Source organism: Castor canadensis, chromosome 9 (assembly GCF_047511655.1).
Source record: "Castor canadensis chromosome 9, mCasCan1.hap1v2, whole genome shotgun sequence".
Lineage (NCBI taxonomy): Eukaryota > Metazoa > Chordata > Mammalia > Rodentia > Castoridae > Castor > Castor canadensis.
The window spans coordinates 137,857,829-137,884,299 of NC_133394.1; the positions used below are offsets into that span (position 1 = coordinate 137,857,829).

The 26,471-nt window shown below is 36.9% G+C and overlaps 1 protein-coding gene across 2 annotated transcripts in view; it reads right to left on the bottom strand.

Moving 5' to 3' along the window:
• Positions 1-26,213, bottom strand: part of LOC109678954 (cytosolic beta-glucosidase) — a 123,697-nt gene extending 97,484 nt beyond the window's left edge. For both annotated transcript variants that reach the window (XM_020154320.2, XM_074042528.1), the window contains exon 1: positions 26,055-26,213. In XM_020154320.2, coding sequence (XP_020009909.1) covers positions 26,055-26,112 — 58 coding nt within the window. In that variant the 5' untranslated portion in view covers positions 26,113-26,213. The remainder of the gene's footprint in view (positions 1-26,054) is intronic.
• Positions 26,214-26,471: the final 258 nt, after the last annotated feature.

The following is a 26,471-nucleotide window of genomic DNA, read 5'->3' on the forward strand; positions in this document are numbered from 1 at the left end:
TAAAAACCTACATCAGATACTTCAACCAATCTCCCACACATACTTTATTCCTGCATGGCTGCCCCTCCAAACTTTACTCCAATAGCATTTTGTTTGTTCAACTGTTGGAGTTGTCATAGTCATTGCATGCCTCTCTCCCTCACTACAATTTTGGATTTAAATGATCATTTTAGTCATCTTTACTCCTACTATAGTCCCCATAGAAGATTTAAATGTCTAGTTGGGATAAACAAATAGCAGTAATTCAAATAAATGGTGATAATTTATTTCATGCTAAAGAAACTTGGTCTCCAAGTACAACATGGGTACAGATCTTTTCTGGATCTTTTTGTATAATTTCTCTACAACTGAGAAAAAAAACACCATCATCCAACAACAAGCCAACTCTGTCATAGCTTTGATATGGCTGTATCTGGTCCTTATTTGAACAATGGAGAAAGTACTAGGTTTATCTGAGGAAACTATTTAGCCTTTTTCTATATAATATCTATGCAAAGAACATCTCAGTTCTTCCTTTATCAAACCACATGAACAATTAGATTTTCTGTGTGTTTACATTGTCAAGTTCTCTCCTTTGGGAAACCAAAGGATACACTATCATCCCTATCATCTCCATTCTCATATCGTGTTCTTTACACTAACATGACAGGTAACGAGCAAAGCCCCTTTGCAACATTTCACCTGTGAAAGAGTCATAAGCCATAGCATCCCACGCTCTATAACACAGTAGCTGGTGTTCATCCCTAGCCCATCTCAGGTTTGGGATAAAAATTTATAAGATATATGAAGTAATGGACCATCGAGAGAAAATGTTGCTTTTTCAAAGATCCCCAAGTATGCATCAGTATGATGGACTGCAATGGCTCCAAGGAAGATTATTGTCTTTAGAGTAAATAATACACTTCTTCCCCAAGTCTCAAAGCCTATATTTAAATGATTATTCATTGGTGCTGTGGGAGGTGTTAAGCTCTAGCTTGGCAATTCCCAATATAGAATGGGTAATGTTTCAAAAACCTTGTTTATGCATCACCTGCCCAGAAACTCACCATTGCCTCTTACATTATGTTCCAAATTCCCAGACCAACACCCAAATCTGTTTATCTCATTATACACCTGAAGGGTATCAGTGATGCTGACTCCCAATTACAGTGCTGTTTCTTTGGGGACATGTCCTCTGAATTCCCAATCAGGGGGCATTCAAATATATTCCTCCCTGCATCCATGGAGAAAGAGAATATGAGCATGAGAAGTGAATGAAATCAGATATTTCCAGGAATCTGCATCGTTTTACTCCTAAATACAATTTTTTAAATGTTTTACTCTAAGTGATTTTTGCAGTAGAAGCAAAGAATTTTAGCCTTTACTACCAAGAGGGAGGTTTTTTTAGAATTTGAAGCAGCTTGCACCCTCTCTCTGCAACCTAAATAAAATATAGCATGTTTATAAGAAGATTTGACTTTGAATCTGAAACTGCCTGACCTCGCCTCCATATTTTCAAATTTTCCCCTAACTCCTTTAAATGTATTTTGTGATCAGTATTCATTTTTAAAGGCTTCAAATGGGTACATCACAGGAAATGGTTTCCTGTTTTGAAGTAACTTAAAACCAAATACATTTACATTTTCAAAATATAAAACAAGTCCTTTTGAGTAAAAGAAAAACCCTACCATTTATTGTTTAAATATAAAAGATTTTTAAAATCTCATTTATTTTGAAAAATGGTTCTGTTTAACATTCTTCAGCTCAGTCCACCCTCAATTATCCATGCTAAGGAAGGGGAATCAGTGGCCTGTATAATCTAAAACAGCAGACAATTTTAAAAGCTCTTGTATCTAGCCCAGGCATACTTTAAAATCAAAATCTGATTATTCACACTAATGAGAGGAAGAGCAGACACCTTGAGAAAGATCCAAAGCCAAGATAAGATCTGCTAAGCTGGTGTAGGGCAACCCAAGGAAGAGGACCGTAATGTACAGTGGAGGGAAAACAACAGGGAGACCATACATGTCATCCAATATAGGAGCACACAGTGACAATATCCAAATCAACATGTCTCATGATAGTAGCCATCTTTAGAAGTGCTAAAACACTTTCAGGTAAAAAGGAATATTATCCTATTGTTCCAAATTGTATAAGAATAGATTACTTATGTGAACTAAAAACCACCTCTTTTGGCTCCCTTTGCACAGTCAAACACCCAGTCCTGAACTAGGACTACAAAGTTCACAGTAACACACTTGGAAGAGTAGAAGAAAGGATAGAGGTAAAGTACACTATGGCAGAGTAGAAAAGATGGAGGCTTAGGAGTAGGAACTCTTGGATCTTTGTCCTCTGCTCATCAATATTCACGTCAATAGTCAGATGTGCAATCAAGCAAAGAAAACAGCATGTGCAAAGGTACAGGGGCATAGTTAAAGAATTACATGTGCATCACTTTGGTTATAGAATCAGATACTAATAGAGAAAAAGTAAGGGAGAAAACTGAGAATATAATCACAATTTTTTTTCTGCCATGCAAGAAAACATCCTGTATAAGATATGAAGACATTAAAAAGTTTAATGATTATTAAAATATGCTGAACACTTAAGTTTTTCCCAGCACTGTCTGATGCATTTGATATTCATAAATGCATTTAATATTAACAATTCTGAGATAGACACTATTACTGTTCCCATTTTATATGTAAGGAAACCAAGGTCTACAAAGCTTAGATATCTCCCAAGATCACACACCTGGTAAGTGCTGAAGTCAGAGTTCTAGAGCTTGTGATCTTAAGAAATAATAAGGTGGCCAGAATTATAAGAAATCATGCCAGAAGCAATATGCAGAAGAGGTTAAAGGAGAGAGGAAGGAAAGGAGACTTTAAGAAGTCAAGAGATGGTAAGTTCCAGAAATAATGAAGAAAAGATATATAATCAAGAGGATTAAAGGAGCTAGAACAAAAATACATAAAGAAGGTAGCATGAGGAAGGGTCTGCATGAGTCCCATATTTCTGGCTCAAGCACTTGTGTAATGGCCTGATAATTTTCAAAGAAGCAGTCTGCTGTCTTGTACACCAGTAAACTAAGCTGGAAAGCAACACCTACCAGATGGGCAGGCCTGGGAAGGAACAGCACAACCGTACCTTCTTTCTCCAGCTCAATGCAGGCAGATATTCTTCCAAATAAGCAAATGTCCCATCCTAACTGATTGACTTAGTGGGAAAAAAAGAATTCATGTATAAATATGTGAACCAATATGTAGAACCCACACTTCAAATAAATTATTGAGATCCAGTAATTTGTTTCTTGTTTCTCAAGGTTAAATATATAGCCTCATATTTAACTTTCTACGTAATACCTATGTTTAACTACAGAAAGATAGACAAGAAAGAGAGGGCATAGGAACAGGGGAAAATGCAGAAAATGTTATATCTTATGAAGAAAAACATTATACCTTATCAAGATATTTGTAAGTGTTTTAATAAAAACCAAAACAATTATCAAAACACTTCTATCATGGTGAAAAAAGATATATCTATGATTAGATAAGTTAAGATTGAAAATGCATAATCAAAATTTGAAAATTCCTCTCTGACCAATTTTTATCCAATTTTTGCTATTAGTGTCTTCTTCTACATGTTCTGCAATTCCCTTATATTATGTTTAGAATAAAAAATGTTTTTATCTAAGCATACATGATAAGCATCCACTTCATTGAGAACCTTCCCAGTATAAAAGAACACACCAGCAGACAAGCAGATAGATCTTTATCAATAAATAACCCACATACACCAGGAGTGATGGTAACAGATACTTCTCAGCACTGCCAATGAAACCAACTAAGTTACAGGAAGAATTGACACATGAATAATCCATATATGCAGAAATAGAGGGAGAAAAGACATTATGAAAAGCACAAATGACTTAGAGTAACTGACCCCAAGAGCAAATTCACAGATGTGTGACCTTTCCTGGTCATTGTAGACCCCCTCCATATGGTCTTTCTCACATTATCTGAGAGTCCATAGTTTCTCATTTTCTTAGTTTGTGCAGAATCCTATACAAAAACACCAAAGACTAGATGCATAAACATGACAGAAATTTATTTTTCACAGTTCTCGAAGTTGGAGCTCTGAGGTCAGGGTCTTCTCACGGTCAGATTCTGGTAAGAGCCCTCCTCCTGGTTCACAGATGGCTATCTTCTGCCTACGTTCTCATGTAGCAGAGGATGGAAGTCAGTTCTCTCTTTGTAAGGCAGGAAGTTCCTTCATGAGAGTCTCATCCTCCCAAAAACCTTCAAACATCATCACACTGTGGATAAGGACTTCAAAATATGAATTGGAGGCAGGGGGCATATTCAAACTACAATGCTAAAAGCATAGGATTAGAAAATGTCCAGAAGCTAAGTACATTGGTGATAAAAAGGAGAATGATTATGGTAAAAAAAAAAAAAAAAAAAAAAAAAAACAGATAGAGAGAGAGAGGGAATTCATTCATTAACTTTGAATAATACCTCATAGTTTATGAAGCACTTCCATATATTCATGTATGTTAATAAAGACTTACACATAAATTAATATTATATTAAAGTCTTTACTTATGCTAATAAAGACTTCCAGTTCAAGATGGGAAATGAAGCACACATATCTAATTCTTCTCCCTCTCACACCCATTGAAATGACAGTAAATAAAAGAAGGAATCCACGACCAAACTGATAACTCAAGTTCTTCTGGAAAATAAAGATAAAATAGGACCAACTTGTCTGAGAAATGAAGACAAAGCATTGTAAAATAAACAAGAACACTAAGGGCTGGGGATATAGCTCAGTGACAAAACACTTACCTAACATGTGCAAGGTTCTGGACTCAATTCCTGGCATCACCCATTGAAACCAAATGGTGAGCATTAAGAAGGGTTCTCTTAGATAATCACTGGGTCAGTCAGTACAAAGAAAAGTAGACCTGATCTCATAGTACTTATTTGAAGGATGATCTATCTCACTGCTACCTGATTGGTTCCTCTTCTCCATACTGCATAAACAGGATAGTCAGTGCTGCCCTTTACTCCACGTGGACATCCCAAGAAATGCTTCTTAAAAGTGAGAACCATGACTGGGAAGGCTTCCTGTCATGGTACTGGGCAGTAGAAAGGAATAGAACAAGCTCTGGAGTTAAACATGAACAAGTAGAAGCAGGAAACACAAAAGTAAAAAAAAAAAAAGTACTTTTCCTCAAAGTCTTTGTTATCTGGTAGTTTTCTCAATCTTGGCTATCTTTCCTCATATGCATAGTTCTTTCTGAGAGGACTGTCAACAGACTTACCCACCTACTTATGTTGAACTCTGTTTGGCTGGGGGGTGTGGTTTAAGTGGCAAAACACCTGCCTAGAACTCTGTTTGGTTTATGGAGGGAATTCATAAACTATGAGACATTATTCAAAGTTAAGAATAAATTCCCTCTGTTTCAGTGAATTCATAAACTATAAGGTATTATTCAAAGATAAAGAATGAATTCCCTCTGTTTCAGTTGATGGTACCCTCCAACCTCAAAGGAAGTCTAAATGAGTTAATGATATTATCAGCTTATTCTCCGACTCATAAACATGAACCATCACCCAAGGATCATTAGACATTGTACAAAAACAAGTAGCATGAAAGATAAGGACCAAAATAAATATCTAAAAGGTGATACAGAAAAGAGGGCTTTCATTTTTTTTACTTTATATAAATTGGCAACTTCTAATTGTGTATATTTATTGAACACAAATGGTGTTATAATTTATGAAACAATGGGAGCAAGCTACTTTTCACATATCTCTCACTTCAAATACTTTATTTTTTGTGGTACGGACATTTGAAATGTATCTTAAGTAGTCTTGAAATGTGCAATATTCAATTATCCATGATATTCGCTGTGCTGTCTGTAAAAACAAACTCCTCGTGTTTAACTGAGGCTTTGCATCCTTTGGCCATCATCTCATTCCCCCTGCTCCAAACCTCTGTAATCATTCTACTCTCCTACCAGTTCGATTGTTTTAGAATCTGCACATAAGAGACAACATGAAGTATTGTCTGTCTGGGCCTGGCTTACTTAATTTAGTATATGATTCTCTAATTTCAACAATATTGACAATATTTCACTGTGTTGTCTTATCTATTCATCTACTGATGGACACTGGCTAATTCCATCACTTGGCTATATGAATAATGCCATAGTGAACATGAGATTGCATATATCTCTTCAACAAACCGAGTTGAAATCTTTTGGGTAATACCCAAAAGCGGAATTGCTGGATTGAGAACTTAACTTTTCAAATTAGCGTTATTTAAATTAGCTGTAGGAGTAACACATTCAGAAAATAAATCATGGTTTCATAAAAAAAAAAAAAAAAAGAAGAAGCACTTAAGTAATTTGTTCCTAAAAATTAGAAATATCATTGCCACAACTAAATATTTAATAGAGGGGTTAAATAATCAAATGAATACAGCTGAATCCCAACTACATTGGTCATTTGGAAGAAAATGTTGAAGTCAACCCAGATAAAAAACACAAAATGTAGAAAGTTTCTAGTGTTCATCCAATGAAATATTACTCTTTTTTTGTTTTTTCCTTTGCATGTTTATCCTTTAATAATTAGAAGTAATACAAATGTTTAATCAACAATGGTCTAGAGTAAGGTTCTAGTTTAATAGACATGGTCCTTATATATTTTTTTGTATCCATTAAGAGATCCATTAAGGCAAGATGTCCAAATCTTATTTATGTAAAAAAAAGTTGTACAAGAATTTTTGCAAAATAATGGACAATCAACCAAGGGAAAAGTATACCCAATTTTTAACAGTGGCTTTGTGAAGGAATGGAATTATGGAAGGATTTCCATGGCCTGCTTTAAATAGAGTAGAAAAAATCACCACCACCCCTGAGAGATTCTAATATGCCCTGTAACAGAAGAAAGATCAGAGGTGGAGATCACCCAATAATTTTTTTTTCAAAAAGAGACAGAGACCTTCATTAGGTATCTTGCAAGTGAGAAACGTGAGGTGTAGAGAAATTAAGCTATTTGGTTCTTCAGTAGTCTATAAACAGAGTCTGGGATATTCCAGATGTACCCCACTCAATGCCCCAATCAAAAGACACAGAATGGCAAATTGGGTTAAAAAACAAGACTCATCCACATGTTTTTTACAAGAGACTCATCTCACTGAAAATAATAAACACTGGCTTAGAGTCAAAGGCTGAAAAAAAGTTTTCCAAGCAAATGGACCCCATAAACAGGCAGGAGTAGCCATACTCATATCTAACAAAGTAGACTTCAGATTAAAATCAATGAGGAGAGACAACGAAGGTTGCTTCATATTAATGAAAGGAACAATTCATCAAGAGGAAATACTAATCTTTAACATATATGCACCAAACACAGGGGCACCCATCTACATTTTTTAAAAAACTCTAATGGCCCTAAGAACACAGACAGACGCTAACACAGTGATAGTGGGAGATCTGAATACCTCACTGTCACCAACAGACAGGTCATCCAGACAAAAGATGAGTAAAGAAACTTCAGAGATACTCCACACATTAGACCAACTAGACATGGCTGATATCTACAGGGTATTTCACACAACAACTAGGCAATACAAATTCTTTTCTGCAGCTCAAGGAACTTTCTCCAAAATAGATTATATTTTAAGACACAAAGCAAGTCTCAACAAATTTAAGAATATTAAAATAATCCCCTGCATCATATCAGACCACAACAGAATAAAACTAGACCTAAACAACAAAAGAAACCCCAGAAAATATTCAAACACATGGAGACTGAACAACACACTGCTGAAAAACCAATGTACCCATTATGCATAATGAAATGAGAAGAAATCAAAAAGTTCCTAGAATCCAATGAAAATGAAAATACAACCTACCAGAATCTGTGGGACATAGCAAAGGCCATGCTAAGGGGAAAGTTTATAGCTATAAGTGCCTACACTAATAAAACAGAGACCTCTTAAATAAACTGTCTGAAAATGCAACTTAAGCTCCTAGAAAAACAAGAACAAACCAAACCCAAAACCAGCAGATGGAGAGAAATAATAAAGAGCAGGACTGAGATAAATGAGATTGAAACCAAACAAACTATACAAAAAATCAATGAAAGAAAAAGTTGGTTCTTTGAAAATATTAACAAGATCAACAAACCCTTAACCAACATGTCAAAATAGAGAAGGAAGAAAACCCAAATTAATAAAATTGGAGATGAAAAAAAAAGGGACATAACCACATAAACCAATGAAATCCAGAGAATCATTGAAGAGTACTTTGAAAACTTACTTTCAAGTAAAGTGGAAAATCTAGATGAAATGGATAAATTCCTAGATGCTTATAACCAACCAAAATTGATCCAAGAAGATATTAACTACTTAAATAGTCCTATAACATACAATGAAATTAAAGCAGTAATAGTCTCCCTACAAAGAAAAGCCCAGAACCTGATGGATTCACAGCTGAATTTTACCAAACCTTTAAAGAACTAACACCAATACTCAAACTTTTTCTAGGAAATAGAAAGGGAAGAAACACTACCAAATTCATTCTATGAAGCCATTATTACACTCATTCCAAAACCAACAAAGACATAACCAGAGAAGAGAATTATAGGCCAATATCTTTAGTGAATATAGATGCAAAGATTCTCAACAAAATACTGGCAAGCAGAATTCAACAACACATCAAAAAGATCATACACCATGACCAGGTTGGTTTCATTCCAGGGATGCAAAGATGGTTCAACATACATAAATCCATAAATGTAATACAGTATATAAACAGAAGCAAAGACAAAAACCGCATGATTCTCTCAATAGATACAGAAAAAGTCTGACAAAATCTAACACCCTTTCATGATAAAAGCTCTGAAGAAACTAGGAACAGAAGGAATGTTCCTCAACATAATAAAGGCTATAAATGACAAACCCAGAGCCAACATCACATTAAATGAAGAACAACTAAAGCCATTCCCCTTAAAGTCAGGAATGAGACAGGGCTGTCTGCTTTCTCCACTCCTACTTAATATAGTTTTGGATTTTCTAGCCAGAACAGTAAGACAAGAGCAAGAAATAAAAGGGATTCAAATAGGGAAGGAAGAATTCAAACTATCCCTATTTGCAGATGACATGATCCTATACCTAAGAGACTCCAAAAACTCTAACAAAAAAAAAACTCTTTTGGCAAAGTAGCAGGATACAAAATTAACCTACAGAAATTAGTAGCTTTTCTATACACCAACAATGCACACACTGAGAAAGAAATTGGGGAAACAATCCCATCTATAATAGCCTTAAAAACAATAAGTACCTTGGAATAAATTTAACAAAAGACTTTTTAAATGAAAACTATAAATCACTGAAGAGAGAAATCTAAGACAACATCAGAAGATGGGAAGACCTTCCATGCTCGTGGATCAGTAGACTCAACATTGTGAAAATGGTCATACTACCAAAAGCAATCTATATGTTCAATGCAATCCCTATCAAAGTTCCAATGACATTCTGCACAGAAATAGAAAAAACAATAGTGAAATACATAGTGAAACACAAAAGACCTTGAATACCCAAAACAATTCTAAGCAAAAAGTCCAATGCTGGAGGCATCACAATTCCTGACTTCAAACTATACTACAGAGCCATAATAATAAAAACAGCATGGTATTGGCACAAAAACAGACAGGAAGACCAATGGGTCAGAATAGAAGGTCCAGAAATAAACCACACATATATAACCAACTGACCTTCAACAAAGGAGCCCAAAATACATGAGGAAGAAAAGACAGCATCTTCAACAAATACTGCTGGGAAAACTGTATATCTGCATATCCACACGTAGAAGACTGAAACTAGATCCCTTTCACCCTGTACCAAAATCAAGTCGAAGTTGATTAAAGACCTTAATATAAGGCCTGAAACTCTGAAGCAATTCCAAGAAGCAGCAGGAAATACAATGTAACAGATAGGTATAGGGAATGACTTCTTGAACAGAACTCAAAAGGCTCAGCATCTGAGAGAAACAATGAACAAATGGGACTGCATCAGACTAAAGAGCTTCTGCATAGCAAAAGAAACAGTCACCAGACTCAAGAGACAGCCCACAGAATGGGAGAAAATCTTTGTCAGCTACTCATTCTATAAGGGAATAATATCCAGAATCTAGAGGGAACTCAAAAAACTCAGTCCCCAGAGAATCAACACCCTAATGAAGAAAGGGACACATGAATTAAACAGGGAATTCTCAAAGGAAGAGGTACAAATTGCCAGTAAATACATGAAGAAGTGTTCAACTTCCCTGGCTATAAAAGAGATGTAAATCAAAACAACACTTAGATTTCATCTCACCCTAGTTATAATGTCCATCATCAAGGGTAATAATAACCACAAATGCTGGAGAGGATGTGGCAAAATGGGAATCCTTATACACTGCTGGTGGGAATGCAAGTTAGTACAACCACTATGGAAAGCAGTATGAAGACTCCTCAGAAAACTAGAGATAGAACTGCCATATGATCCTGTGATACTGCTCCTAGGCATCTACCCAAAAGAACTTAGGATACAGTAGAGACACCTGTACACCAATGTTCAATACAGCACAAGAGCCAAGCTCTGGAAACAACCCAGATGCCCTACAACTGATGAATGGATTATAAAATTGTGGTACATACACACAATGGAGTATTACTCAGCCATAAGGAATAATGACATGTGATTTGAAGGTAATGGATGCAATTGGAGGACATCATGTTAAGTGAAGTTAGACAGGATCAAAAACACAAAAGCTGCATGTTTTCTCTCATATGTGGTAGATAGATCCAAAGATAAACATATATACAAAAACAAGCATGATCATATACAAACTCAGAAGTAGAACATGTTTGTAACAGAGGAACTGCTCTTTGGAACTCAGGGAAAGAGGTAAAGGAGAAGAGAATGATAGACCATCAGTAATATCGCGTAACATAAGATGTAAAAGTAGAGGACATAAGGATGTATATTGAAAACTTGAAAAATGGGAGGTGAAAGGTAAAGGGATAATGCAGAAAATTTGAAGGGATTGAACAGATCAAAGTAAAGTACACCCACAGCGAGCATACGTTGAGATACCCCTTTGAACATCATCAGGACTGAAAAATAGGCACAATATGGAGGGGAAGGTACTCGTAGGAGGGAAGAGGGTGAAGGAAGGAGATTAAGGTATATGGTTGATGGACTTTATATACCTATATGAAACAGAAGTAAAAAACCTCTTGAAATTGCTTTAAGTGGGGTGGGGAGGAGTTTAGGAGGAGAGAAAATGGGGACAATGTAAATAATGTACAGTATAAATCTAATCAGAATTGTCACTACAAATCCCACCCGGTATAATGAATATATCCTAATTAAAAATTATAAGAAAGAAATGATTATGCTTTAAGTCTGTCTCCCCTCTTTCTTTGATCTAGAACAGATCTAGCTAGCTATCATCATTCTAGAAGAATAACAAGAACAACAATTCAATCAAGTCTCAAACTGTATGTTTAGCAGACAATAGGCAACAAGACATACAACTAAAATTGGTTGAGTAGCAAAAACAAACAGGAAGCTATCTAGAGAAACAGGACCTTGTACTGCTACCTAGAGCAGATAGATGAAATATGCCTCTGGCTTATGTTTGTGTGGACCAGCTGAGTTTTTTTTTTTAAGGAACAGAGAAAAAATAATCTATACAGAATCACTATAAACTTCACCTAAAACTAATGCAGGTGACTGCCCTGTTTTTCTTTTTTAATGTAAAAATAACTGCAAATTTCTTAACTATAAGATTCCATCTTTGACACACCAAGGCAAAAAATGGTCAAAGGTGTACACCAGTTTCTGCCAACGTAAAGCCAAAGTCAAAGTTAAATCAAAAGCAAACATCTTATTGGTAACCAGTGCAACATCAAGTTTTCATAATAGCTTTCACAAAACTGGGGCCTTTGCCTTCTTAAGAACCACAAATTCAGGTCCCACTAGGAAGCATTAATGGAGTAGTTTAGACTCAGCTTAGGATTTGTGGGATTTTGCAGAGCATGTTCACCCCGAAAGAGCCTTCCCTGAAATGATTGGGAGTTGCAAGCTCTTAAGAGCCATAGAATCAGATTCTAAATGTCATTTTCATGGTTCCTCTGTGGCCTACAATGGGAGGAAACAAAATACCACTGAGCTACCTGCTGTTTTTGTGCTTACACTCCATCTAGCCAAGAACAGTGGACAGAGTCAGTTTCACAAAGGATTAAAAATCACAGGAATTTTCTATACTTAAAAATATTGCAAAACTCACTTTTATATGTACAATGATTATCTGTGTTTTCTTCCCTGTCTCATAGTCTAAGAAAATACAATTTATAGGTTTTACAATGTTCTTTACAATGCACCTAAAACACAAAATTTTCCTTCTGCTTATACCACTTATTTATTATTATTTATTAGCTTTATATTGTGCCTTCCTCCAAAAGGCTCAAGGCACCATGCAGCCAACTGTTATATAATAAACATTAAACTCTTCTTTAAAACCATAAACAGTGTAGTAGCCAGAAGAGAGGCAGAAAGGAGATGAACAAGACCGGGATAAAGGAAGGGCCATAGGTCTGGCAAAATATACAATCAACTAGTCAATAAAACATGTAATCCACTGGGAGTCCTAGTGGTAAACTGGCCTGTCCCCACCCCACTCAGCTTCACTTGCAAAGATTCTGACCTGTCCTGTATTCCAAACAAAAGAGCCAAAATATCTCCATTTTGTGCAAGGGTACGGAAGGGGATGCTAGTAATCTCTCAGAGTTTCCAAAACAATATCTGAAAATAAATATACCTACACATGCAATCATACTTTAAAAACTGGTGGAAAGTGATACATGACAATGTTTTACAACATATCACCAAAATGCTAACTATTTTCTACAAGTAGAATTCATCTCAGTTCTCAGTTCTGCTGAATGTCTGTGACTTCCAAAGTCTCAATAGGCCAGCCAGGGCAACACAAAAGTTCAAAAATTGTCAAAATGAAAAATGAACTGGCTGATCTCAGTTTCTAAATCCCAGTCCACATTGATCTGACAAAGCCATGTGTTGATTTCCTGCATCTGCAACCCAGGCAATGGTAGAAGAGATGGTTAAACACTAATTCTCCCAAAAGTTGCTGATAAAATTAATCAAGAACGAAAAAAGAGGGAATATTTCCTAATTTACAGTCAAACCAAGAAATGACCATTCGTACTAAATGGAGGAGATAATGTAACTCTTCATATCAGTACAGAGTGAATGTCACCCAAAAGAGAAAGAGAAATTAAATTATTATATTATAGTATATGAGTATATTACTAATATATTAGTATACTACTATCCATATTTAGTGAGTGCTATGTGCCAGCCACTCTTGTGTTCCAGTTACTTCAGCTAACACTGACCAAATCTATCAAGTAACCATGGCCACTTTTCTATTTCACAAATAAGGAAAATGAGACCTAAATAAGTTATTTGCTGCCATTCTGCTAATGATGCTTAAGCTGGGATTCAAACCCAGCATACCTAGAATATCAAACAATCAAACACAGAAGTCATTCTTTCAGTTGTAGCAGGCTAATGAGTCTTGACAGAGCACATCACGTCGTCTCCACCACCTCCCACAATCTGTTGATAGACGTTAACAGTACAATAGCCAGTTAGAAGCCACAAATAAGGAACTTAACATGAGGCAGAAGCAAGCCCAGTGCAGCAAAGCATGAGACAAACTGCCCCTGGGTAGAGAGAAGAGGTAACCCCACTGAGACCACTTGAAGACCTCAGGATGAACCAGTTATAGTTGCCCCAGGTCCTAAGTGAACAGAAACTAGAAATTGGTGAGTGAAACCTACTGCATTATCTTGTATACTAGCCGCATATTCACACCGAGTTAACTACAGAGTTCTATAATGACTCATTCTCAGTAATCCTTTTGTGACTAACCTAAATATAAATACCATACATTGAGCACAAACTAAGACCTTAACATACCATCTTATTTAAACCTCAAGTTAAGCTACATTAAATACCAGAATTATCCCTATCTCACAGATGAGGGTGTTCAATTTAATTTAGTCTGAAGCTGCCTCCACACATGGAGAATTGTGACCTAACTTACCACGTAAACAAAGGCAACCTAACATGGGACTATATGCTTCTGATAAATAACTTCACTGCCAATCAGAGCAGCCAAGAACTCAACCAATCACAGGCTGCAAACTACCTGAACATGTCCAAATCAGGCAAATGTTGAGTTGTAACCAGACTATTTCTGTATTTCACTTCCTTTTTCTGTCTATTAATACTCCCTGTTCACATTGCACAGCAGACTTCTCTGAGCCTTTACTGGTTCATAGAGCCAATCAATTTGTGAATAATTTCTTTGCTCAAATTTTGGCAAATTCAGTTTGTCTAAATTTTTCCTTTTAATAGAATGACATTAGAAATGAGGTCTAAAGTACACACCCAGCAATATCCAGGAGGACTAGTGTCCAAGAAAAGCCTCCCACGTGGACCCATGGTACCCACTGATCTCTTACATGGGGTCATGAGTGAGTTCTTTCTCAGATTTGAACTCTGCAAATTTTGAAGGCTTTGGTTCTGTGTGCATATGGCCCAGTATTGTACTGCATAAAATAATTAACTGAGTTGGATTCCATTACAGTCATCAAGAAGATATCTTTTGAAAATAGGCTCCTCCAAATCTGAGGAGTCAGAGATTCCATGAATTTGGGATTCCACTTTCTGAGTACTAGCTACCTTTATGTGCAACTGTTATGGGTCCAGTACTTGTGTATTTGGAGAACATGTGTTAACTTTACTAAGAACAACTTAGAGTTATTGTGACCACAGCAGGGAAGTTTTAACCCATATAAAAATGTTCATTTGTAAAGTTCACTAGAAAAGAAAGAATCCCAAATGCCACAAAAACAATGGGATACATTACTTAATTGCCACACAGAAGTACCTCTTTACAGGATTCTTTATAGAAAGCAAATAAAACCAAAAAATCTTGAAGTCTTTTTCATAAATATTATTCAAAGCTTAGCCATCTGGGCAGGAAATGTCATTCTATTAGTCAGAAAAACAATTTGGATCCAGATATTCTTTAAAATATTAGTGGGTTTTGCATTATTATACCAGGTACACAGCTACAATTTTAGAATGTAATCTTTAAGGCTTACTTTTGCCTGCATATTTAGATATGTCTGTACATGTGATAGTATGTGTTGTATTTTTCAATTGTCTTGTGATATTGGCTTTCCAAAACTTAAATGTTTGTATGTATTAAGTATTCCCTCAAAAAAAGAATAACTAACCCAAATCCTTTTCAATTTGAGTAATTTTTGATAAAGAAAAATATTGTTGGTTTCATTTTTAAAAAGCACAGTTTCAGAATTAGATATAATGTAGATATACAGATTAATAACTTTTTATACTTATGTTTACTGATAAAAATAAATATATATTATCTCTATATTTTAAAATTACCAGCAAAAAATTACCAGCAAAAAAAAGTAGCATAAGATGATGGCTAGCACCAAAAATATACGATGGAGAAAAGACAGCCTCTTCAACAAATGTTACTGGGAAAACTGGTTATCCGTCTGCAAAAAACTAAAACTAGATCCATGTTTATCACCCTGTACTGGTATCAACTCAAAATGGATCAAGGACCTTTATATCAGACCTGAAACTCTGAAGTTAGTACAGGAAAGAGCAGGGAATACTCTGGAAGTAATAGGTATAGGGAAGGACTTCCTCAATAGAACCCCAGCAGCTCAGCAACTAAGAGAAAGGATGGACAAATGGGACTTCATAAAATTTAAAAGCTTCTGCACAACAAAAGAAATGGTCTCTAAACTGAAGAGACCACCCACAGAGTGGGAGAAAATATTTGCCAGCTATACATCAGACAAGGGACTGATAACCAGAATATACAGGGAACTTAAGAAACTAAACTCTCCCAAAATCAATGAACCAATAAAGAAATGGGCAACTGAACTAGGAGAACTTTCTCAAAAGAAGAAATTCAAATGGCCAAAAAGCACACGAAAAAATGCTCACCATCTCTAGCAATAAAGGAAATGCAAATCAAAACCACATTAAGATTCCGCCTCACCCCTGTTAGCATAGCTATTATCAAAAACACCACCAACTACAGATGTTAGCAAGGATGTGGGGAAAAAGGAACCCTCGTACACTGCTGGTGGGAATACAAGCTAGTACAACCACTTTGGAAAACAATATGGAAGCTTCTTAAAAATCTAAACATAGATCTGCCATATGATCCAGGAGTCCCACTCCTGGGGATATACCAAAAAGAATGTGACACAGGTTACTCCAGAGGCACCTGCACACCCATGTTTATTGCAGCACTACTCACAATAGTCAAGTTATGGAAACAGCCAAGATGCCCCACTACAGATGAATGGATTAAGAAAATGTGGTACTTATGCAATAGAGTTTTACTCAGCCATGAAGAAGAATGAACTATTATTATTCTCAAGTAAATGGATAGAACTGAAGAACATCATTCTGAGTGAGGTTAGCCAGGTTCAGAAGACCAAAAATCGTGTGTTCTCTCTCATATGCAGACTTTTTTTTATTGTTTTATTATTCATATGTGCATACAAAGCTTGGGTCATTTCTCCCCCCTGCCCCCACCCCCTCCCTTACCACCCACTCCGCCCCCTCCCTTTCTCCCCCACCCCCTCAATACCCAGCAGAAAGTATTTTGCCCTTATTCTAATTTTGTTGTAGAGAGAGTATAAGCAATAATAGGAAGGAACAAGGGTTTTTGCTAGTTGAGATAAGGATAGCTATATAGGGAGTTGACTCATATTAATTTCCTGTGCGTGTGTGTTACCTTCTAGGTTAATTCTTTTTGATCTAACCTTTTCTCTAGTTCCTGGTCCCCTTTTCCTATTGGCCTCAGTTGCTTTTAAGGTATCTGCTTTAGTTTCTCTGCGTTAAGGGCAACAAATGCTAGCTAATTTTTTAGGTGTCTTACCTATCCTCACCCCTCCCTTGTGTGCTCTCACTTTTATCATGTGCTCAAAGTCCAATCCCCTTGTTGGTCTTTTGGGCCAGGCTAACCTCACTCAGAATGATGTTCTCCAATTCCATCCATTTACCGGCGAATGATAATATTTCGTTCTTCTTCATGGCTCATATGCAGACTTTAGGTCTAGGGCAAATACAGCAATGTGGTTGGACTTGGATCACATGACAAGGGGAGAGCACATATGGGAGGTATGGGGATAGGTAGGAAACCCAAAACATGAAAGTGTCTGATGTCCCCACTGCAGAGGAGATAATACAGAAACCTTAAAGTGACAGAGGTCAATATGAGAAAGGGATCAGGAACTAGTGAAAAAGTCAGGTAGAGATGAATCAACTAGGGATATAACACACTTGTACATGGAAGCAATGCTAGGAATCTCCCTGTATAGCTATCCTTATCTCAGCTAGCAAAAATGCTTTGTATTTCTTATTATGCTTATGTCTTCTGTTCAATAAAATTAGAGAAAAGAGCAGAACAGGTTCTGCCTGGAAGTGAGGGGTGGTGGGAGGGCAAGGGGGGGCGGGGGGAGAAATGACCCAAACAATGTATGCACATGTGATAAATGAATACAATTTTTTTAAAGAAACGATGATGGCTAGCTGTTTAATGTGTCATCTTTATAAGCAGTCAAGTGTAATTATTAAAAATGAGTTAAATAAATATAAGATCAAATTCCCATGTACTTCCTATCCCAGAAGGTTTACGCACTCTTACCATCAAGAATTGAAATCTGAGATAAATTTTTGCCTCTTCTAGAGTTTCTTATTCCAAAGAGACTGAAGACATTTGGGACCGTGGTAGTGTCCCATTGACTAATTGTACTAGGTGATGCACATGATTCTAAAAACTATGAGGTATAGATTTGCCAATCCACAAATTGCTGGTGTGACAATCAGTTTATAATTGATTCTTCCTGCCACTGACTAGAAACTAAGGTCACTAAGCTTTAAGTATTCTAGTTAATACATGTGGTTTTAATTTAAACAGGGGAAACAATTCTACTTGTAAGTATATAAGGAAAGTAAGATGTGTATTTGGTAAAGAAGTACTACAAGGTATGAGGATATTTTGTTTAGGGAAACAGAGTAATTTTTGTCCTAATATGGAATGACTGGTTGGTCCAAAATTTGAAGAGGAAAAGTACAGGACAAAAACGGAATGGATGAGAAAATTGAAAAACATTTGTGGAAGATGAATCGTGTGATGCACATTTGACCATTCTGGATAAGATTAAAAGGGAATTATTTATGTTTCTCTAAAAATTGAACATTAACATCAAAAGCACACTGATATAAAAGTAGAATCTGGGCTTCTCTGTTAAAACAAAAGAAAAAAAATTTCTTAAGAGCATTGGTCTAGGAATTTGTGAAAGATTTTTCTTTACATCTTAGGAAATTAGCCCAGGAAACAAACATTCTGTTTACCAAGATAATTTCCTGCCCTTTGCATTGTCTTATTTAGGTCTTTTTTAAAAATTCATTTGTTCACATGTGCATACATTGTTTAGGCCTTTTATCATTTAAGAAAATGTCATCATCTCTATTTTTAAAAAGGTAGTATTTTCTACAACTACCCAATTTTCTGTTTGATTATCCCTTTTAATTTTCACTTTGATTAAACTAGTATCATTTGACAATGAGCTATGATTTTGATCAAATATTTTTAAATTTTTTATACTTTTGACAAGCTTTCCAAAACCAAAATTCTAAATTAAGTCTTTTTCTTGACCTCAAATTAACTTTGGGATTTTCTACATAGGACCTTGGAACATCTCACTTATTGGGCTTATTTGATATGTTAATTGTGTGGGAAGCTTTGTCAAATAATCAGTAATAGTAAATCTTCTTTGAGTTATACTCAAATGGAATTGTTACTAATACATGTTTGAGAAATTGTATGAAATTTATAGACATCTAATAGTGTGTATACCACTATCATAACCCTTGTTAATAATTTAAGATGTAGTATGGAGCAAAAATGACCAAATTTCTTAGTCAATTGCAGTATTATTATAATGAAATCTCATATTTTTAAGCATGTCGTTTACAGGTGGTTAATTGCTTATTTTGGTAATTTCTTGAGCAGCTATAAACCTAAAATTTTTCATATTCAGGGATACTCATAGAAAAGGCTCTAGTAAGTACAAGTTTATGATCATACCACTGGACTGGGTGAAAATTAAAAAACTGTAATGAAGAAACTGACTGTTTCATAAAACTGCTAGTTCAAAATCAAGAGGAAGAAAAACACATTAAATGCCAAGGCCAGAAACATTGGCTCACACCTGTAAACCTAACTACCTGGGAGGCAGAAATCAGGCAGATCATAGTTCAAGGCCAGTCTGGACAAAAAAAAAGGTTTATGAAACCACATCTCAATTTTTAAAAACCTGATGTGGTGGCATGTACCTGTCAACCCAACCCAACTAAATAGGAAGCATAGGAGGATCGTGGTCTAGACCAGCCTGGACATAAGCACACAAGACCCTATTTTAAAGTTACTGGGGCATGGCATGGCTCAAGTGGTAGAATACCTGCCTAACAAGTACAAGGCCCTGAGTTCAAACTCCAGTATACCAAAACAATTAATTGAATACCAAAACACTGCCTTGGCAGGTTTACATGCTAAGTCAGCCAGTACATACAATTTGAATTCCACAATACATCCAAGTAAAATTGCCTATGATAACATATATAATAAACCATGCTATGTAACTGAATTGAAGAAACAAAATTGTTGTATAAAAAGTTGTATGTCCAGAGGGTCTCTCAGAGGGTCTGTGTGTCTTCCTGGCCATTCATGAGTCCTTAAACCTTCCATTATTAAAATCTCTGCATTCCATGACATATCATGGGAGAAATAAAACAACTCAAATTATGGAAAAAAAAAGTATTGATGGGATAACTTAAAATTGCTAAAACAGTTTATAACCAATGCTTGGTTTTCAAACTCATAATTCTAGTAAGAAAATGAAAACTTCAGCTGACAATTTCCAGCACCTTGGAAATGTCATTTGAGGATTTACAGATGAATTTCATTCAGTTGCCATTTTCAGTGCATATTTTCTTGTTGTACAGAATCTTTCCCATACAGAAAGGCTAATGCTACTATAGTAATTTAAAGATTATTACAAAATGCATTTCACATATGGGGTATTCCTAGAGAAATTCCCAGAGGTAAAGGTATCTGTTTCACTGCACAAGTTGTAAAACAGCTAAATGAGGTATTACAAACATGATGGAATTATGCAAAGCTAACTGAATCTATTGTATTGCCTTGGTCAAAGGTGCTGATTGATGCAATCAGATCCACTCCAGTGGAATACACAGATTTCCTCATATGAAGGAGTTATAGGAAGGCCTATGTCCCTAATAACATCAACCTATAAACTCTGACATAACTCATTAATTAAAGGCTTTAATGAATATGCCAAAGTATATTTTCACTAGGTAAAAGAAGACCTTCATTCCAGCCAACTGATGATACTACAGTGCTCACAATCCAACACAGAGGGTTGGTCTTTCAGAAACAGCATCAGAGAAAGACTTCTCTTGACCTCTATTGGAAGAGAACACACTAAGTTCTTCTTGGTAGCAAAACGTTGGGGTTTTAGTCAAGGATCATCAAATTCTCAACCCAATAAGGCCCTTCCAGACCACTGGAACTTTATGCCTGTTGTGACCTTAATGTAAAGCTGGTCAGGGAACTTTACCCATAAGAAACTGGCATCCTAGATGAGGACTGTTTCCAAAGATCTTGGATCAAAACTTCTCTATCATCATGAAAACCCTGTGTCTTTTCTTTTCCTCTCTGTTTCCTGCCTTACTAATCTCCTCCCTTTCATTTCAAGAAAAGCCATGAAATATTAATCTGTGAGTGGTTTTAGCAAACACTTATGCTTTGGCAAGAAGCTAGAAAAATCATTGAGTTTATGTGCTAATTCTCCTAAAACAGGGAACAATTCCATTCATCCCACTCATGCTTCTCCATGTTAGCAGTGAGAGTCACTGAAAAGGAAGAACGGAAACCTATCCTTTATAGTCTAGACTTTACTGCTCCTTGCTTTTCTACACCTGCTGGAAATAGTCCCCTAATCATTCTCATTGATAATCTAACTACCACCAAATATGGAAAACCTATCTGAGTGGTGGCTGAACAAGGTCTGTTACATGACCCCCAGTGAAACCATGTGTTGTCCCAAACCCTACCTAAACTATAGTACTGAGACTGTAATACTGACAACCAACACAGCTACTAAGTGACTACTGGGAATATAGCATATACAGCATAGAAACACTGAACGGAGATGAATCATATCTGGGGTGGGACAGAGAAAGATGGTTCAAGATTTTATCATGCTATTCAGAATAATGCAAAATTTAAAATGTAACAATTGTTTATTTCTGGAATTTTCCATTTAATATTTTTGGGAACCATGGAAAGTGAAACCACAGATATTAGGGAACTATTGTGTTGTGCTTCCAAGCCTCCACTAAATGTGGTTTTTATCCCTATAGCACACGAAAAGAAACCACAAAAAAAGTAAGTAAACCCTTATTCAGGAGCTAACCAGACATATGGGCAAACAAATTTCACTAGTTTTTATTCAAATGCTACTAGATAGTCAGCTCTCTTTTCTAGTCCCCAAGTTCCTACATTGGGCCTACAGAGGCTCTGCTTACTCTGTTGTGCTTCCTCACTGGTTCAGAACTTGCTGCTTGGCCTGGCTTACTCCTGCTTTACAAAGAGTTTTTCTAGAGAGTTCCCATAAAACCTCCCATAATCATAAGCAAAGTAGCCAATAAGTAAAGTTAGTGCCAATCTCAAAATAGATTAAGATAAGTTAGTTTCCTTTGTGGGACATTTCCAGTGGAAATTCTGGGAACTCAGTCTTAGTGGTAAAGGAGTGCTAGTTGTATGGACTTTAAACCTAATCCATAAATTGAGGAAAATCTTGGATTTTATAGCCAATCAGACATCCCAGGAATTGAGATAAGTAGAAGATATTCTTTGTAAGGTGGATAAGATATGTGGACATTAGATCAAGAGCAAACACAACAAGGGGATTGGACTTTGAGCACAAGATAAAAGTGAGAACACACAAGGGAGGGGTGAGGATAGATAAGACACCTAAAAAATTAGCTAGCATTTGTTGCCCTTAACGCAGAGAAACTAAAGCAGATACCTTAAAAGCAACTGAGGCCAATAGGAAAAGGGGACCAGGAACTAGAGAAAAGGTTAGATCAAAAGAATTAACCTAGAAGGTAACACACATGCACAGGAAATTAATGTGAGTCAACTCCCTATATAGCTATCCTTATCTCAACCAGCAAAAACCCTTGTTCCTTCCTATTATTGCTTATATTCTGTCTTCAACAAAATTAGAGATAAGGGCAAAATAGTTTCTGCTGGGTATTGAGGGGGTGAGGGGGAGAGGGAGGGAGCAGAGTGGGTGGTAAGGGAGAGGGTGGGGGCAGGGGGGAGAAATGACCCAAGCCTTGTATGCACATATGAATAATAAAACAATAAAAAAAAAGGAAAGGTGGATGAGAATCTGTGTTCAACAAAAACATATAATCAACAAAACTGAATGCTACACTGATTTCCCCCTGATTTTACTACAGAGAGTTTAAAGTGTGGCTAGTACCACTGTTTCTCTAGACACTGTCAATATAGTAAGGAAATTTCCCAAGAGAAGAGAACACATGATGTGTTTGCAGGGTACTAACAGCTGGTTTGCAGGTATTCTGAACAGTGAGTAGAAAACTGGACTATTCCAACGTTTTCTGATGTCTGTGTTTCTTTTTGTAGGTCCCTAGGTTACGACAGTTTGTGTTACCAGGCTAACTACAAAAAATAGATACCTCTTTAAGTCAGGTCATCTTGTAGTGTCTATGACCCTTAATAGAGGTTGTGCTTCAAAGAGCAGAACCAGGTGGACTTTAAGACTGATGAACCATTTTTAGTGCCTGAACTTTGAACTGTTGATTTTGGTAAGTTTGGTTCGTGGAGACTCCTGTTAAGGAGAGCATTTTAATTTCTTGATATTGTTCTCCTGATAGGCATCACAATATTTTCCCTCATGCATTCTATCCCCTCAAGAGTCTTAAATGTTTACTTGCAGTATCATTTGTATTTAAGTGGACTCATTATGGATGGAATAACAAAACCATGAGGAAAGCATAAAAACTCATCCAACTAATTTAATACTGAGTTCCAAAATCTATACTCAGACCAAACAAGTCCATTATGATGGAAATGGAAAATTGGGCATAGTGGTGCACAACTGTAATCCCAGCACAAATAGAGACAGAAAAAGAGACAGAGACAGAGAGAGATGAGGAAGGGGTGAAGGAGTGAGAAAAACAGAGAGGGAGGGAAGGAAGAAAGGAAGAAGGAAGGGAGGGAGGGAAGGAAGGAGGGAATAGAGATATCAATGCCAAAGTTTGAGAGACTCAACAAAAAGGAAGAATTCAATTCAATTCAAATTTCACCTAAAGCTCCCTCTATAAATAGAGAATTGAAATCTAGCTTAAAATGTAAACAAACTGCATCCTAATTTGCAAACACAATCTTGCAATAAGTAACCAAGTCTTGGCCAATTGTAGCAGCCAAGTTTTCAGCCAATCAGAGGCTGCAAAGTGCTCAAACATGTCCAAATAAGGCAAGCACTGAATTCTACCCAACCAAGCTTTTTCTCTCTGTTTACTTCCTTAATGTGTCTGTAAATACTGCCTGCTCACATAACTGAGAGGAGCTGTCTGAACCTTTACTGTTTCAGGAACTGCCCAATTCATCAATCCTTTCTTTACTCAGATAAACTTGGCTGAATTTAATTTGCACAGATTTTTTCTCTTTTAATAGGAAGCACAAAGAATTCAGTAACTTCCAAAAGTCACAAAGCGAGGAAAATGTAGAGATGGACCCCAACCCAAGGAGTTTGCAGACTTCTTCACAGTCATCTTCCTAATCGCCCTGTTCTGATCCTTCTGTTCATTCCATTCCACCTCTCTGCCACCTCCTCTCTGTCTGCCCTCCTTTCGAGGAGAAAACTATCAAAATATCTTTTGTTTTCTCTCCGAGAGGGCTAGCCTATCTTTTTACCCACCCTGACTAAGTGGAAATTATCTGGGAGAATATAAAAGAAGATACCACATATGTTTAAAATGGTATTCAGAACAGTCTCAGACAATCTTTTAAAAGAACTTTGCATCGCAGAGCATATAGGTATAATAGCATACACAGTCTCCCATGAGAGATGGTGCATTCTTCATGCAGTTATGGCAACTGCAGCAGAGATTCCTCATTCTCCTTACTGCAGGACTGGGAAATAGCAATGAAATCTGGGGAATGGTGTTGCTCATCTGTAATCCCAACAATTGGGAGGCTTGGACAAGAGGGTTGTGAGTTCAAGGCTAGCCTGAGCTATGTAGCCAGACCCTGTCTCAAACAAACAAACAACAACAACAATAAAGAAAACCTGGAAATCACAAACAACACAGGTTGTGCTGGGATCACCCTGCACTCCATCACACTGCCTAGAAAAATCCCACCTTCAAATAGCTGTGTTATTCTCATCCTTTAAATTTTAGATGGAATGACACTAATTCACAGTGTCTTCCTTGACTCCCCAACCTAAAGAAGCCATTTTCACAGGAATCTTTACAGCAGCAGTCCTACAGCACTTCCCATAAGCAGTGATGGTTCATTGATTGACTTACCTGTTTCTGTTTCTATATACTGATAGGGGTGCTGTGAGAAAGTGCCGCAAGATAAGTGCCTTAAGCAAAACAAATTTATTCTTTCTCCATTCTTTCTCCTCCATTGAGCCAGAAGCTCAAACTCAAGTTGACAACAGAGCCATGCTCTTGCTGAGAGTCTACCTAGACTCTCTTGCCCTCTCTTGCTTCTTCCTAGCTTCTGGTGGGGCCCACTGGTCCTTTCTCAGCTTATAGCTGCCTCACTCCAGTCTCTGCCTGTGTTGTCACATGACATTCTTCTTCCATGTCCCTATCTGTATCTAAATTTCCTCTTTCTTATAAGGACATCAGTCATACAGATTAAGGGTCAGCCAGATCCAGTATTGTCTCATCTTATCTAATTATATCTTCAAGTGCCCAGTGCCAACTTTCAGAATTGTAAAAGAATAAATTTCTATTTCTTAAGCCTCACAGGTTGTGGTAATTTGTTACCATTGCCCTAGGATACTGCTACAAGAAACTCTTAGCCTTATTTAACTCAGGGTTTCACACACTTACATGACCAAATAAATATTTTCCCTGTAGCAGCTATTTGTAATCCCTCATTTCTTAGGGAGGTTGGGAAATGTGTGTTTTAGAAAAGTAGACGTAATCTTCCTGTTCTACAGATGAACAAATTGAGACTCAGGAAGGACACTGGATTCACGTGTTCATGCATGGTATGATAGACCGGGACTCAGACTCCAAGTCCATGCTGAGTTCTCTTTACCATTTGTAGTTATTTTCCTTTGCTTCTTAGCTGCCCCAGGAAATGGGTGCCATGTGAAAGGTTAGGCTTGGCTAACCAGGAAAAATGAGTCAGCTTTCCTAACAAAAACCTTTTGGAAAAAATTTATTCAATATTTTTTCCAGCCAAAGGGAGAAATTGTTCTCTTTTTGCAAATATGATCAAGAAACTAATTATGAAAACAGCTGGTCCAATGTAAACTGATATCTCAGATAAGCTTGAATTACGTGAAAATACAGCTGCAACTAATATGCACCATGGGCCCCACCACCCCTTATGCCTATGGAAAGAGCAAGGGAATGAGAAAAAAGGGGCATGGTTTCATTTGTAGGATTGTGGACCCTTCAACCCATTTCTTCTCTTCTTGCCTTCTCACTCCAGGCTCTTCCCCAGACACACAGACTCCATCGGAGGTTATCCCTTCCAGCCCTGGTGAAAGCGAGTCTCTTACCTTCCACTTGATAGGCTGCAGTAGCTGCCCCCCATCCAAATCCCACAGGGAACGCCATGGTCCGGAAGCTAGGACTTCACCCTCACCTAACAGAAGCTCCACACCCTCAGGGGAGCCAAGCAACTGTGCAAATAGTAAGTGAACTCTTACCCCAGGCTAGAGTCTCAGAATGCAAATGTATATGCAAATGAGGAGGGAGCCAGACTGAAATGTGCCACCCGACTGGCCACAGCCTTGGCAAGAATTCAAGTCACTCTGTATAAGATGAGCCATTTTGTTTTTTCTCCCAGCTCTCCCTAGTTCTTAACACAGTTGGATCAGTCTAGTGACTAGGTTAATCTTTTCCCTGTTAATGTAGCACACAGACAATGTTTTTTAAAGTTATATAATCCTACTAGAAGTTTCCTGTAGGCAATT